Raw genomic sequence first — 13,620 nt, 5'->3', positions numbered from 1 at the left:
CTCCAGGGGAGCTGATCTCTGTCAGCTGGAGATCAGTTGTAAAAGTAGATCTCCAGGTCCCACCTGGAGGCTGGCAAAATTAATAGCTTTCCTCAAACTATGCAAAATTGATTTATTCAGGAGGGATTTTTTAATACAAGTAATAGGGCCATACAGTAATGGAATGGTTCAGAAATATGCTTTGTCAAAGGAAAGGGACTTTAGACTATGGATTTATATCCCATCTTTCAGCTGAATGTTTTTTTCATACGTCTTATGTATGTATAATTTATCACAGTTTTTAGTAACTTTAATTTTTCTTCATGTCTCCCCTGACCATCTTTACATTACCAATACACATGCATGCTATGATAAAACACCGCAAAAAAGCAATCTTGGTGCAGCTGTAGACAAAGTTAAATTGGTGCTTCTTTGTGTGATGCTTTGTGGACATCCAAAGATACATATGTGCTTTGGTAATAAAACAGCATAAAAAGGATTATTACTGCAGTTCTTCATACACTCAGATCAAGAGTGCTTTTTTCAGTGTGAACATGGGCCCTATGTGAGTGTGTGTGAATTCTCTGAGTTAACCTGAGGCACAGGTGATATGGCAGCATGAACTTACCAAACTATAAAGAAATGGAATAGGAAAAATCCTCTTGGTAACTTAGAATACACAGTCTATTATATTAAGGGAAAATCAGACTAGTGAAGATCTATGAAAAGCAGAGTGGACATTTCAAAAAACATGGAAAAAGTTTTATGATTGGTATAATGTAAGTACAATAGAAGATTAGGCAATTATGGCACAATGGACTTGAGAATGATGGCGAACCTTTTAGAGACCGAGTGCCCAAACTGCGACCCAAAACCCACTTATTTATCGCAAAGTGCCAACACGGCAATTTAACCTGAATACTGAGGTTTTACTTTAGAAAAAACAACTCATACATTAACTTAAGATGATCCAAACAAAGTAAGGAAAGCAATCCCAAATGCTTTCATTTACTTAAAAATTATTTGGCAGAGAATTCAACACTTGAATGATGGTCTGGGCCTGGCTGGGGCGATGGCACGCATGCCCACAGAGAGGGCTCTGAGTGCCTCCGCTGGCACCCGTGCCATAGGTTTGCCACCACTGCCCTAAGCTGTGGAGTCTTGTGAGCAGAAATTCTACCTTGTGAGCTACTGGCATTAAAAGTTGTGAACGAGCCATTGGGCTGCTGCATAAATTAGTTTGCCCCGGAGCCCTCCTTCCTGAGCGAAGGCAAAAATGTGTGAGCCGGAGGCTAAAAAACTGCGAGCTGGCTCACACTAACGCAGCTTAGAGGGGACACTGCTGGCAACTCTTTCTGCAACCTGCTGATGTACTGATTCTGTGAACTGAGGGAGATCACGAGGGGGGGCAGGGGGCCCCTCAGTGCTTAGTTCTTGCGGCCCTTTCTTACATGTCCTGGGAAATGCTGATCGCCACTTCGGGACTCAGGTGTGCTGTGTTGCTGCATTGCCCCGGCTCTGGGCCAGTCCCCGCCCGGAACGTCTGCAGATTGATGTCGGTTTCACCGCCATGTTCTTCCTGCCGGATCGCCGCCGCTGCCTGCCACCACCACAGTTCCTCTTCGCCGCTCCTGCGCCGGAAGGCAGGTGCCTCCCTGCACCTAAGGCAGGTACCCATTTATCTACTTGCAAAGCTTTCGAACCGCTGGGTAGGCGGGAGCTGGGACATGGGCCGGGAGCTCACCCCGTCCGCGGTGGGACTCGAACAGCCTAAGGCTGGGTGGATTACTTTTGCAGGCATTTTTACTGCCTGTGCCACTGCTCCTGATTGGACTAGGGTTGGACTAGATGACCCTGGAGGTCCCTTCCAACTCTAGGATTCTAGGATTCTATGACCAAGATCCATTCCCCTGGAGAAAACGGCTGCTTTGGGGGGGCGTTATACCCTGCTGAGGTCCCGCCCCTCCCAAACCCCACCCTCCCCAGACGCCACCCCCCAAATTTCCAGGCAGGGGCGGATGAAGGCTCACTGGTGCCCTAAGCACTGACCAATCTTGGTGGGTGCCCCCCCTCCTTTCTACACTGACCCAGTCCATTTTAGTTGCTGACCTGTCTGACCAGATATACCATGCAGGTTGCGGCAATACAAAAATTTATTCACATGATAACACAATATTCTGTACAAACGAAGCCAAGCTTGGGCTACATAAAGTTCTTTTCCCAACTTTGTGGTGCCCCCTCTGGCCCTGGCGCCCTAAGCACGTGCTTAGTCTGCTTCATGGTTAATCCGCCCCTGTTTCCAGGTATTTCCACCCCTGCCATTGTCCTGAGATCAGTGGTAATCAGTGTTCCCTCTAAGCCGAGTTAGTGTGAGCCGGCTCACACTAACTCGGCTTAGAGGGAACACTGATTACCACTGATCTCAGGACAATGGCAGGGGTGGAAATACCTGGAAACAGGGGCGGATTAACCATGAAGCAGACTAAGCACGTGCTTAGTCTGCTTCATGGTTAATCCGCCCCTGTTTCCAGGTATTTCCACCCCTGCCATTGTCCTGAGATCAGTGGTAATCAGTGTTCCCTCTAAGCCGAGTTAGTGTGAGCCGGCTCACACTAACTCGGCTTAGAGGGAACACTGATTACCACTGATCTCAGGACAATGGCAGGGGTGGAAATACCTGGAAACAGGGGCGGATTAACCATGAAGCAGACTAAGCACGTGCTTAGTCTGCTTCATGGTTAATCCGCCCCTGTTTCCAGGTATTTCCACCCCTGCCATTGTCCTGAGATCAGTGGTAATCAGTGTTCCCTCTAAGCCGAGTTAGTGTGAGCCAGCTCACAGTTTCTTAGCCTCCGGCTCACACATCTTTGTCTCAGCTCAGGAAGGAGGGCTCCAGAGCAGACTGATGTATGCAGCAGCCAAATCGCTCGTTCGCAAATTAGAATTTTTGCTTACAAGACTCCACAGCTTAGAGGGAACATTGGTGGTAATTCTGGGGGGTCTCCAGTCCCACCTTTGGGTTGCCAGCTCTGTGTTGGGGAAATATTTGGAGCCATTTCCTCCAGGGGAGCTGATCTCTGTCATCTGGAGGTCAAGTGCAATTGCGTATTTGCTTGCGAGGGAATAAACTCTGAAGGACCTCTGTCCGATCGTTGGATGTTAATGGCGTGATGCGTCCGTTAAACTTTACAAGACGTTTTGTGCCGGCTTTGTGAAGCTCTTCTCCCGTTTCCTGAAGAAGCATCTTGGCTTGTGATGAAGGCGACAGCCGAAACGAGGAACTTTGGGAGCCTTTTCCTGTTGCCAAGTTTGCCGGGTCCCTAGCTGCAGAGTTGCACAGTGGAACCAAGATTGGGCAATTCTGCATCTGGCATTCGCTCCACGTTTTCTCAACTGGGAGGGAAAAGTGCAACTCAGTTTATTTTAGATAAGCTCACGCAGGTCACACTAGATACGGCCGTTGACACGATGGAAGCATATGAGAGGTTTGTTGCGAGCTGTTGTTCAGTACATGTCAGAGAGGGACATTCTCCCCTCGAAGGCGTCTTATGTGCCCCGGTTACGCTTTTAGTCTTATACCTATCCATACACATAGAATATGATATGGGTATTAGCTCAATCACCAAGTTATCTTACACTGAGGTTGGTACTATTAAGCACTCGAAGGCTGAATAAATGGTTGCAACATAGTTTATTCTGGGAAATTTACAATGGGCGCTGTCTTCTTTATGTGTTTATTATTTTATGTTTGGTTTTTTAAACTCTGTTTATCTATGCAGAAGGTACCATAAAACCCAATGATCAAAGGAAGCTAAAGCGGCATGGAGTGTGGAGGGTACTATAAAATCCGATGATCAAAGGAAGCTAAAGCGGCATGGAGTGTGGAGGGTACTATAAAATCCGATGATCAAAGGAAGCTAAAGCGGCATGGAGTGTGGAGGGTACTATAAAATCCGATGATCAAAGGAAGCTAAAGCGGCATGGAGTGTGGAGGGTACTATAAAATCCGATGATCAAAGGAAGCTAAAGCGGCATGGAGTGTGGAGGGTACTATAAAATCCGATGATCAAAGGAAGTGAAAGCAGCATGCAATGCAGAGGGGAATTTCTGTTCCAACGTGGGTTTCGTGAAACGACAGAGGGAAAAGCCAATGCAGAATCACCAGTCGTCGGATTTCAAGGCGAGATATAGAATCGCTGCTGTGCTGATTTGCCACTTTTCCTATGGAGCTTTCATATTATACGGTTGGTTGATGGTGGGTCGCAACGCTGGATGTACATTTACTGAGCCGATCAGCGGCCGTTTTCAAGAAGTAACAAACAAGTCTCTTTTTTTAATACAACGTCCATTTATTGAATCGTGCAATAAGATTGATTTGATGCTAGGCAAAACCTTTTTACACGGTGGTGTGTTTGTGTATTTAGCCACCGAAAACCTGGCAGCCTTTCGTCAGTTACCTGGATGCGAGCTCACATCGGGTAGTCCTTATGTAAGCAGCCTGGAGCTGTTTAGAAGCAGAACGGGGTGTTAATGGAAGCCGATAAAATGATACCAAACATGCCTGCCTAGCAGATGTTTCATACTGACAGGGACTAATTAACAGCTAATGTAAGCATCCCAGGAAACAGTAGCTTTACCTTGGACTAATTCCAGAGGGCGGAAGAGAATGTAGACCTGCATTTAAAAAAATATATATATATACAGGAGATTGCAAGTATCAACAGTCAGTGCGGTGTCAGGATTAGAGTAGGATTTGGGAGAAGAAGAAGAAGAAGAAGAAGAAGAAGAAGAAGAAGAAGAAGAAGAAGAAGAAGAAGAAGAAGAAGAAGAGGAAGAGGAAGAGGAAGAGGAAGAGGAAGAGGAAGAGGAAGAGGAAGAGGAAGAGGAAGAGGAAGAGGAAGAAGAAGAGGAAGAGGAAGAGGAAGAGGAAGAGGAAGAGGAAGTATAGGAAGAGGAGGAGGAGGAGGAGGAGATTGGATTTATACCCTGCCCTTCACTACCCAAAGGAGCCTCAGAGCATCTTACAGTCTCCTTTCCCTTCCCCTCCCCACAACAGACACCCTGTGAGGTAGCTGGGGCTGAGAGAGCTCTTGAGAGAACTGCTCTTGAGAGAACAGCTCTGAGAGAACTTGTGACTGACCCAAGGTCACCCAGCTGGCTGCACGTGGAGGAGTAGGGAACCAGACCCGGTTCTCCAGATTAGACTCCACCGCTCTTAACCACTACACCAAACTGGCTCTCAAGAACTCTCTTAAGAACTCTGTTTGGCTGTGAAGTTCACTGGGAGACCTTGGATCAGTCAGCCTTGCCTACCCTGCAGGACTGTTGTGAGGTTAATCACTGGGAAAGGAAAGCCATCAATGCTCCTTGCAAAAGACTGTCCGGGGGGGGAGGAGCTAGGAAGGGCTTATCCTTTCCAGTGAAAATTAGTGGTCAGCATTTGAAGACTACAGATTGTTGAAATCCCTTTTCAGACATGGGGATGTACATTCTCGCTCAGCCTAGCCTACCTCAAAAGATTGTTGTGATGATGGGAGGTCTGCACACGAAGCTGCTTGATACTGAATCACAGCCTTGGTCCATCAAGGTCAGCATTGCCTGCTCAGACTGGCTCTCCAGGGTCCCAGATAAAGGTCTTTCCTATCACCTCCTGCCTAGTCCTTTCACCTGGAGATGCTGGGGATTGAACCCGGGACCTTCTGCATGCCAAGCAGAGGCTCTTCCACTGAGTCAGGGTCCCAGATAAAGGTCTTTCCTATCACCTCCTGCCTAGTCCTTTCACCTGGAGATGCTGGGGATTGAACCCGGGACCTTCTGCATGCCAAGCAGATGCTCTTCCACTGAGCCAGGGTCTCAGCTCAAGGTCTCTCCTATCACCTCCTGCCCGGTCCTTTTTAACTGGAGATGCTGGGGATTAAACCTGGTTCCTTCGGTATACCAAGCAGATGTTCTACCAACCTGGGACCTTCAGAGGGGCTGTGGTTCTGTGGTAGAGCCTCTGCCTGACATGCAGAAGGACCCAGGTTCAGTCCTTGACATCTCCAGTTAAAAGGATCCGGTCACAGGTGATGGGAAAGAGCTCTGCCTGAGACCCTGGAGAGCCGCTGCCAGTCGGAGTAGACGATCCTGACTGACTTTGATGGCTCAAGGGTCTGATCCACTTGAAGGCAGCTTCATGTGTGTTCATTTTATCTTCACAACGACCAGGGCTCATTTAGTAGAAAAAGTCGTGCAGGAGCTCATTAGCATAACTCATTAGCATAACGTATTTGCATATGCCACACCCACTGACATCACCAGAAGTGTGTCAGAAGGCAACACCCACCGCTCAGGCTCCACTGAACTGTTTTGGATTGCTAGCTATTGGGGGGGGTGGTACGCACAGATCTGCCCTCACAGATCCCCCATGGCCCATCCCCCCAATCAAGCCCCCCCTGCTTCCTCCACCCGGCAGGTGCCGGGAAAGGCGGGCGGCGGGGCTCTGGAGACCTTCCCTGGGCTCTGCTCCTCAGCGCGGCTGGGGAGGGGGGGAGGCTCTGCAACTTACCTGGCTGCTTCTTGCTCTGACTGAGGGCTGCTGGGAGCAGGGGGCGGGGCTTGTTGCATGTGCCCGCCCCCTGGGCTCTTCACTGCCGGAGCTCCGCTTCTGTGCGATCCTGCAGAAAATGACCCCTGACAATGACCCTGTGAGGTAGATAAGGCATTCTCTCTCTCACTCTCTCTCTCTTCCTCCCTCCCTGCATCCCTCCCTCCCTCTCTCTCTCTCTTTCTCTCTCTCTCTCTGTGACTGGCCAAGTTCACCCAGCAAGCTTCCCCAGGGCAGAGAGAGGATTCGAACTTGAGTCTCCCAGATCCTCATCTGACACTCCAACCAGGAGACTACACTGGCTCTATCTATCTGTCTGTCTGTCTCTCCCTCCCTCCCTCCCTCCCTCCATTCATTCCAATTCATGCATCTGACAAGGTGGGCTATAACCCATGAAGCTGATGTTGCAGGAAATCTGTCCGTCTTTAGTAAGCCACAGTATACTTCTGTGTGCACGCGTACGAAAGATCACACCTTGAATAGAACTCGGTTGGCCTTAAAGGGGCCACTGGACTCCAACTTTGTTCTGCCGCTTCAGACCGACACAGCGACCCCGCCTGGATCTCATAACACACTTGATTGATTAATCTGTATCGCGGCGTGCAGCGAGTCCAGTAGACAGTGTTCCCTCTGAGCTGAGTTAGTGTGAGCCAGCTCACAGTTTTTTAGCCTCCGGCTCACACATTTTTGTCTCCGCTCAGGAAGGAGGGCTCTGGAGCAAACTGATTTATGCAGCAGCCAAATCTCTCGCTCACAACTTTAACACCAGGAGCTCACAAAGTAGAATTTTTGCTCACAAGACTCCACAACTTAGAAGAAGAAGAAGAAGAAGAAGAAGAAGAAGAGATTGGATTTATACCCCGCCCTTCACTACCCAAAGGTGTCTCAGAGCGGCTTACAAACTCCTTTCCCTTCCTCTCCCCACAACAGACACCCTGTGCGGTAGGTGGGGCTGAGAGAGCTCTTGACAGAAACTGCTCTTTTTCAAGAACAGCTCTTATCAGAACTACGGCTTGCCCAAGGTCATCCAGCCAGGTGCAAGCGGAGAGTGGGGAATCGAACCCGGTTCTCCCAGATTAGAGTCCACGTACTTAACCACTACACCAAACTGGCTCTTACAGGGAGCATCGGTAGAGACCAACAAAATTTTAGGACTTTAAGCTTCCCGGAATCAAAGCTCCCTTCAGTCGATACAACTCCTTTCCTCCTTGTATCCGACGGAGGCAGCTTTGCCTCTCACAGGTTTGTACCCCGAGAATCTTATTGGTTTCTAAGGTATTAATGGATTCCAATTTAGACGTTCTATGGCAGACAAACGCAGCTACCCTATGAAACTATGTGGATTGCAGTGGGGAATGGAGGGGGGGATTCTTCCTCTCTGAATTAGTGAAACACTCTACACCTAAGTAGGCCCTCGAGACAGTTTGCTGACTCCTAGCCAGGAGCCAATCGCGTTTCCCACGGCAAGGGACTGTTTGTCACAGCTGAGCAATCTCTGGAGGAGGCCGCGTGAGTGCCTAAACCCTTGCGTGAGTGTGCAAGAGAGAGAGACAGAGAGACAGAGAGATCAGGCAGGGTGTGTTCAGGTGTCGGAGGCGGGGAGCTATAGTTGCCTGGCACGCAAGGCCAATTTCGGATGCCCAGCAGCTGGGAGGCGCAGGATCCAGCCCTGCCTGGCACAGGCAGATGTTTTGCTCCCAATCGGAGTTTGTCACGAACAGGCTGCTGATCTGTTTCTGTGGGAAATGTGGGGATGCAGTCCTGCAATGGTTTCGCCCACGTCATGTACCCGGGTCCCTGTGTTGCCGGCACCTTGCTTTTAGGTATCAGCTAAATACCTTGCCCTATCTTTCGGTTGCGGCCAGATTGGCTTTTGCAAGACTTGGCGGTCAAATGGCAGACCACAGTTAATAGATAGGTTAAAGAAGGCAACGGACGTGTTCAAGGGATTGACGTTAACTTTATTACAGAGCGGTCAAAATCTCGAACAAACGACTAGATGATGGAACAAAGTCTGAGTCCAGAGGCGCCTTTAAGGCCGACAAAGTTTTATTCAAGGGATAAGCTTTTGTGTGCATGCATACCCTCTTCAGAAGTGTGCCTGCACATGAAAGCTTATACCCAGGATAAAACTTTGTCGGTCTTAAAGGTGCCCCTGCCTGGGCTCAAACTTCGTTCTGCGGCTTCAGACCAACATGGCTACCCACCTGAACCGAGACAATGAGATGCTGTGAAATTAAAGTTGGGAAAAGAGAGGCAAAAGAACTAAAAGGAGATTGTGTCATTAATAAAAAATATATTAATATAGACAGGGGTAATTTACTAAAAGGAGATTGTGTAATTAATAAAAAATTATTAAAATAAACAGGGGTCATTTCCTACAGGAGCGCACTGGAGCAGAGCTCCGGCAGTAAGGAGCCCAGGGGGCGGGCACATGCAACAAGCCCCGCCCCCTGCTCCCAGCAGCCCTCAGTCAGAGCAAGAAGCAGACAGGTAAGTTGCAGAGCCCACCCCTCCGCCTTCCGGTCCAAAACAGTCCAGTGGCACCTTTCAGACCGCGTTTTATTCAGGTACAAGCTCTCCCTCCTCTGCGAGGACAGATCTGCACGTTCCCCCCCCCCCCAATAGCTAGCAATCCAAAACAGTCCAGTGGAGCCTGAGCGGTGGGTGTTGCCTTCTGACACACTTCCGGTGGTGTCAGGGGGCGGGGCATATGCAAATAAGTTATGCTAATGAGTTATGCTAAAGAGGTATGCTAATGAGCTCCTGCACCTCTTTTTCTACGAAATGACCCCTGGTCTGAAGCGACGGAACAAAGTTCGAGTCCCTTGGCACCTCTAAGACCAACAAAGTTTTATGCAAGGCGTGCGCTTTCGTGCGCGCGGCACAACTTCGTCAGACGATGAAATGGAATTACAGAACACAGTTGTATGTGCCGAAAGAGCAGCGTGTTAAATTAGAATGCAAGAATAGTGGAGCAGTCCATTCACCTGGAGGAAATGGCCGCTCTGGCAGGCGGATTCTATGGCACCGAAGGCCCTCCCATCCCTAAACCCCGCCCTCCTCAGGCTTCACCCCCTAAAGCTCCGGATATTTTCCAACCCAGAGCTGGCAACCCTGTAACACAAGAAGGACCCGGTGGTAGCGGGATAAATCCTGATATCCTCGTTCTTTTCCTTCAGTTTGGTGCAGTGGTGAAGTGCGCGGACTCTAATCTGGGAGAACCGGGTTTGATTCCCCACTCCTCCACTTGCACCTGGCTGGATGACCTTGGGCAAGCCATCGTTCTGATAAGAGCTGTCCTGGAAAAAAGAGCAGTTTCTGTCAGAGCCAGTGTTCCCTCTAAGCTGAGTTAGTTTGAGCTAGCGCACAGTTTTTTAGCCTCCGGCTCACAGATTTTTGTCTCAGCTCAGGAAGGATGGCTCCAAAGCAAACTCATTTACGCAGTAGCCAAATCGCTTGCTCACAACTTTAATGCCAGTAGCTCACAAAGTAGAATTTTTGCTCACAGGACTCCACAGCTTAGAGGGAGCATTGGTCAGAGCTCTCTCAGCCTCACCTATTTCACAGGGTGCCAGTTGTGGGGAGGGGAAGGGAAAGGAGTTTGTAAGCCACTCTGAGACTCCTTTGGGTAGTGAAGGGCCGGGTATAAATCCAATCTCTTCTTCTTCTTTTACCTCACAGGGTGTCTGTTGTGGGGAGGGGAAGGGAAAGGAGTTTGTAAGCCACTCTGAGACTCCTTCGGGTAGTGAAGGGCCGGGTGTCTGTTGTGGGGAGGGGAATGGAAAGGAGTTTGTAAGCCACTCTGAGACTCCTTCGGGTAGTGAAGGGCCGGGTATAAAGCCAATCTCTTCTTCTTCTTTTACCTCACAGGGTGTCTGTTGTGGGGAGGGGAAGGGGAAGGAGTTTGTAAGCCGCTCTGAGACTCCTTCGGGTAGTGAAGGGCCGGGTATAAATCCAATCTCTTCTTCTTCTTTTACCTCACAGGGTGTCTGTTGTGGGGAGGGGAAGGGAAAGGAGTTTGTAAGCTGCTCTGAGACTCCTTTAGGTAGTGAAGGGCGGGGTATAAATCCAATCTCTTCTTCTTTTCCTTCATCTGCAGCGTCTATCGGGTTTTCTAAGCTGAAAGAAGAGTCAGCACCCTCTTCACGTGCAGCTTCCTGCACCTTAGACCAGGGTCCACAACGTAGCGCCCACGGGCTCCATGGCACCCCCTGACACCTTTCCTGGTGCCCACCAATTGTTTTTAGACAGTGGGTGGAGTCAGGTGGGGCTCTCGGCCAGCAGGGCTTCCGATTGGCTGCGCAGATCAAAACATCGTTTCAGCCACAGGGGCCACCACCGCTGCAGACCACCACGGCTGACACCCCCCCGAAACCACTTTACAATAAGCTTTGTTTTTGACACTAAGCCCATTTCTCTGTTGACCGCGGCATAAACCTTCGTTAGCCGCACCCTGGCTCTACCTCCTTGCAAAATCAGCTTCGTAGACGCAGAAATGGAATCTTTGAACTGGCAGGTTTCCCTCCGGCTGGTGACTCTCTTCCCAATGTTTGAAGGAACTTGGCTTTCTGACGACTTTTGAGTCTCCAGGCTACAGCCAGAACAGCCAATCAGGGGAGAGGAAAGGAGGCATAACACCCCGTGCAATAACAATATCTCATGTTACTTATTGTTGCACGGATTCAGTCTACAAAAAGCCAAGCGAGAGCGAGAGCTGTCTTTTGCACTGCAAAGTGGAGCAGAAAGTCTATCTGAAGTAAGTGAATGCTGCCTTTATGCGCGTGTCTGTCACCTGGGATTTTTCAGGTGCTGCTGATGGCTTCTGATCCTTCCATTATTTTTTTTTGGCAGTCTAGGAAGGGGGATGGAAGGAAGCAGGTAGAGCTAAATAGAGAGCACCTGCGCATGATTCGGCAGCGCACGGAGACAGTGCCATAAGCACTTCGCTGCACTGCAAGCATTTTAGGGAAAGTGTTTGGTGTAGTGGTTAAGTGCGCGGACTCTGATCTGGGAGAACCGAGTTTGATTTCCCCTCTCCTCCCCTCGCAGCTGCTGGATAACCATGGGCAAACCATAGTTCTGGCCAGGGGTCATTTCGTAGAAAAAGAGGTGCAGGAGCTCATTAGCATAACTCATTAGCACAACTTATTTGCATATGTGTCTCAGAGCGGCTTACAAACTCCTTTCCCTTCCCCTCCCCACAACAGACACCCTGTGAGGTAGGTGGGGCTGAAAGAGCTTTTTCGAGAACTGCCCCTGAGAGAACAGCTCTGAGAGAACTTGTGACTGACCCGAGGTCACGCCAGCAGCTGCATGTGGAGGAGTATGGAATTAAACCCGGTCCTCCCAGATTAGAGTCCATGCACTTAGCCACTATACCAAATTGGCTTTCATTCTTATGTCGGTCATCTAAACTCAAGCAGGTTTCTAAACCCAGCTAGTTTCCACAACTAGGTTTCTAAACTGAACTTGGTTTCCTCAACTAGTGGTCAGTTCTATCTTACACCAGTTTACTTCCCGCATCCCTCCCTGCAGATTTAAACTGCAGGTTTTTAGGCCAGACATAAATGGATGTAATATTGAATCGGCCCCTAGAGGGAGCAAAACACATCCAGAACAGAACCCTCCCCTGAAGAAACAGGAACTTACAGACCAGGACAATTAATCTAATTGATGCTTTATGTTCTGTTGTAAACTATGTGTTGACTATATGTAAGCTGCCCTGAGCCGGCCTTGGCTGGAAGGGGTGGGTGGGTAGAAATTCAATAAATAAATAAATAGAACAATAAATAAAATGTGGGAAAGCCCTCGGTTCTCTCAGCTAAGAGTCTAAACTAGCTAGATTTCTAAACTCAACTAGGTTTCTAAACCCAACTAGGTTTCCTAAAATGTGGGCGGCGGCAATGGTGGAAGATGCCGGTACAATCCCCATCACAGAAGCCCTTGTTGTGCTGTCTGTCCTTTGCTTGGTCTTCTACGTCATTGTATCCTCCCGGGAGAAGATACCGCAAGGCCTGAAGAAACTCCCAGGACCGCGGGGCTACCCCTTCATCGGCAATATCCTACAACTGGGGAAGAAGCCTCATGTCAAACTGACCCAGATGCGCCAGAAGTATGGAGACGTCATGAAGATCCACATCGGCACGAGGCCGGTAGTGGTCATCAGCGGGTTGGACACCATCAAACAGGCCTTGGTGAAGCAAGGAGAGGGCTTCATGGGGCGCCCTGATCTCTACAGCTTCCGCCACATCGCCGATGGCCAGAGCTTAACCTTCGGGAGGGATTCCAAGGAAGTGTGTCAGGCCCGCAGGAAACTGGTCCAGAACGCCCTGAAGACCTTTGCGTCCTCCACCAGCCCCACGTCCTCTTTGAGCTGCCTCCTGGAGGAGCACATCTCCAACGAGGCAGAGTCCTTGGTTATGGAGCTTCAGCAAGTGATGGAGGAGAAGGAGAGTTTTGACCCCTATGGGTACCTAGGGGTCTCCGTGGCCAATGTCATCTGTGCCATCTGCTTTGGCCAACGCTACCGTCACGATGACCAGGAGCTGCTCAACATAGTCAACTTCTTTGAAGATTTTGAAGAGGTCGCTGCGGTCGGCAGCCCCGCCGATTTCATCCCCCTGCTCCGCTACCTCCCGAACCCCGCCATGAAGAAGTTTAAGGAACTGAACACACGGCTCCTCGCTTTCCTGCAGAAATACGTCAAAGAGCACTATGAGAGCTTCGACAAGGTAGAGGGACGGGGGTTGTTCGGAGGTATTTGGTAGGCTTTTATTTAGTGCTTTAAGGAATCCCACCCGTGCTTCTGAGGAGCTCGGAGAGGTGTCCATCGTTCTCCCCTCTTCTGTTTTTATCCTCACAACAACCCTGTGAAGTAGGTTAGGCTGAGTGAGAGAGAAAGAGAGGGGGAGGGAGGGAGACACTGGCCCAAGACCACCCACTGAGCTTTCACAGCAGAGTGCGGATTTGAACCTTCGTCTCCTTCTCCTCCTTCTCCTTCTCCTTCTCCTTCTCCTTCTCCTTCTCCTCCTCCTCCTCCTCCTCCTCCTCCT

General features: G+C 49.6%; 1 protein-coding gene across 1 annotated transcript in view; it reads left to right on the top strand.

The window, feature by feature from the left end:
• Positions 1-11,257: 11,257 nt before the first annotated feature.
• Positions 11,258-13,620, top strand: part of LOC107114914 (cytochrome P450 1A5-like) — an 8,052-nt gene continuing 5,689 nt past the window's right edge. The window contains exons 1-2 of the mRNA XM_015416520.1: positions 11,258-11,324; positions 12,447-13,299. Of these exons, the coding sequence (XP_015272006.1) occupies positions 12,457-13,299 (843 nt within the window). The 5' untranslated portion in view covers positions 11,258-11,324; positions 12,447-12,456. The remainder of the gene's footprint in view (positions 11,325-12,446; positions 13,300-13,620) is intronic.

The sequence above is a fragment of the Gekko japonicus genome, unplaced genomic scaffold (assembly GCF_001447785.1).
Source record: "Gekko japonicus isolate JY-2015 unplaced genomic scaffold, Gekko_japonicus_V1.1 scaffold2676, whole genome shotgun sequence".
In the NCBI taxonomy this organism is placed as follows: Eukaryota; Metazoa; Chordata; class Lepidosauria; order Squamata; family Gekkonidae; genus Gekko; species Gekko japonicus.
Note: the sequence above shows the minus strand (reverse complement) of the source record. Positions and strands in the feature narration are given on the sequence as shown.